At 35.9% G+C, this 2,286-nt stretch overlaps 1 protein-coding gene across 6 annotated transcripts in view; it reads left to right on the forward strand.

Annotated features, from left to right (window-relative positions):
* CLEC12A (C-type lectin domain family 12, member A) overlaps positions 1–2,286 on the forward strand; it is a 15,689-nt gene that overhangs the window by 11,342 nt on the left and 2,061 nt on the right. For all 6 annotated transcript variants that reach the window (XM_012732259.1, XM_012732258.1, XM_004692589.2 and 3 more), the window contains one exon: positions 1,436–1,542. In XM_012732259.1, the coding sequence (XP_012587713.1) occupies positions 1,436–1,542 (107 nt within the window). The remainder of the gene's footprint in view (positions 1–1,435; positions 1,543–2,286) is intronic.

The following is a 2,286-nucleotide window of genomic DNA, read 5'->3' on the forward strand; positions in this document are numbered from 1 at the left end:
AAATAAAAAGATGAAAGGGGGAAATACCAAAAACAGTGTCATAATTGCATTTGTATTTTATAATCTTTTAAACTGGAAAGCAGGCAGGATTAGCTGACAGAGGAAAACCCTGCATTAGTCTCCTGGATGCTGCTATCAGCCCAGGTATTCACACTTGTGTGTGAGTTGAGGGCACATGGAGATGGAGACACCTCAGACAACTCAGCTGGGTACTGCCTCGCTGAATCTAGACCCCGAGTTCCAGCACACCCTCCACTTTGGGCCAGTCAGCAAATACAAGTTATGATTGTTTTTCTGTTTTACTTAACTTTGCTAGAAGCAGTAGGTGAGAGGCTGAAAGTTAGAGATAGGACTGCTGCATCTCCAGTAGTTACTGTCCTGCAACTAAAAGGCATTGCCATGGGGAGAAAGATCTGAGCACTGCATCATAGTGGCTTTTTTATTTTTGTTTTTACTTTATTGCAATGTGTTTTTTTTGTTTGTTTGTTTTTGTTTTTCTTCCTGGTCCCTTCCACTCCTGGTATGAATGAGACCATCTGGAAGGGATCAGAACGAGCAGGCGAGTGAGAGAGAGAAATAGAAATTTCACATTTGAAAATTAATTGATGAACTTTTTTTACTGATTGATGATGATTATGTATTGATGAAACAAGTATTGATGCCACATTTTACCCCCCCAAAAATGAATCAACATCAGTAATTTTGACTAGAGACTGGTGATTATTCAGAACGTAGAGTTAGATCTTTGAAAAACATCTAGAAGGACTATTGCTTGCAAAGGATAGTGAGGTTAAGGTACTGTGCGCTAGGTTAATTCCTGGTTTTGCTGGTTGTGAAAAACATTTGAGGAGGACAGTGTCAAAGATTTCTTATTAAGCCAGTCAAACTAGAGAATTCAAAGGGACGGCATTATTCTAAATCATACGACATACTGTGGAAGACAATGCTACATCTGGAGTTAAACAGAAATATTCCAGATGTGAGAATGTGAGAAAATGGAAAAGACATAGATAAGATAGTGTTTGATCTTGCATATCTGTCAACAAAAATGAGTGACTTGGACACAGCTGATATTCTGAAAAATACTTAAAATTTATTTTAGATAATGTTGACTCTAGGAACAAGGTACATGGAAAAAGTAATGTATGACAGAATGGGCAGCAGAACAGGCAGATGTACTGAAATACACTGCTGAGGGGAGCAGCAGGCGGGTCAGGAGAGGTCTGCCCACGTGGATCTCCTCCGGGCAGGCGTGGGTGGAACTCATGCGGAAGTGGCTTTAACTTCTTAGTGCTGTGCTTTAACCTGCTGCGCCATCAAGGAGGGCCCCAGATTATCACTTTTTAAGCAAAAATACATTCACCCCAAAGCCTTACCTTCCTGAGTGTTAGAAATGAGAAACAATTATTTCAACAAACCATCTCGTTTCTTATAGGATTTTATCAACTCCCACGGGATGAATTACATTTGGCTAGGATTATCCCCCACAGAAAATCCTATAAACAATAAATATTTTGATGAGACAATTATCTCCTCTGACTGGTAAGTCTTTATTTTTTTAAAACAGTATTCTAAGTCTTTATTTTTAGGTAATATTATTTTCTTTTAGAAATTCAAATTTTTCACAATGATCAACTAGTTAGTCCTATATGACATATTTATTTGAAGGCAATTGTATAGATATCAGAATTAAGTCTTTATTCTTGTTGAATTTTTATAGTCAGTTTGAATAAAGATCCTTTGTTAGGGTGCATTTGAGATTGCAGTTAAAACTAGCTTCTATTGAAGTTAAATACTTAAAGAACACTGCCATTAATTTATCTGACAAGCTTACTATTGCAAAAAGGTGCCTAAAATGACCTAATATCTTGACAAGTCATGACCATCTAATAGTAGCCAAAGGGATTATTTCTGTGAATAGTGCTCTTGACTATGAAAATTGTAGAAATCAACAAAATTCACTGAGATTTAAGAGGACTTAAAATTGTGATTGTGCTGGGACTCAAAAATGAAGGAAAAGTTGATTCTTCCTTTGCTACTTGACAATTAATTTTATGTGCAGACTAAGCAATTCTGCACATAAAATATATAGAGAGTGATATGCTTCAGGAGAATACGCAGAATAATGACAAAAACTAGTTTTGAAATTTGTTTTATTAGATACACTTGAAATGGACAGTTTTGAATGAAAAATGTATATAGACTAGATATGCATTTATGATAAAGAGGATAAAATTAATTTAGACCTGGCATATTAAATATCTGATATATAGAAAATATTCTGTT

Source organism: Condylura cristata, unplaced genomic scaffold, assembly GCF_000260355.1.
Source record: "Condylura cristata isolate star-nosed mole 26May11 unplaced genomic scaffold, ConCri1.0 scaffold00034, whole genome shotgun sequence".
Lineage (NCBI taxonomy): Eukaryota > Metazoa > Chordata > Mammalia > Eulipotyphla > Talpidae > Condylura > Condylura cristata.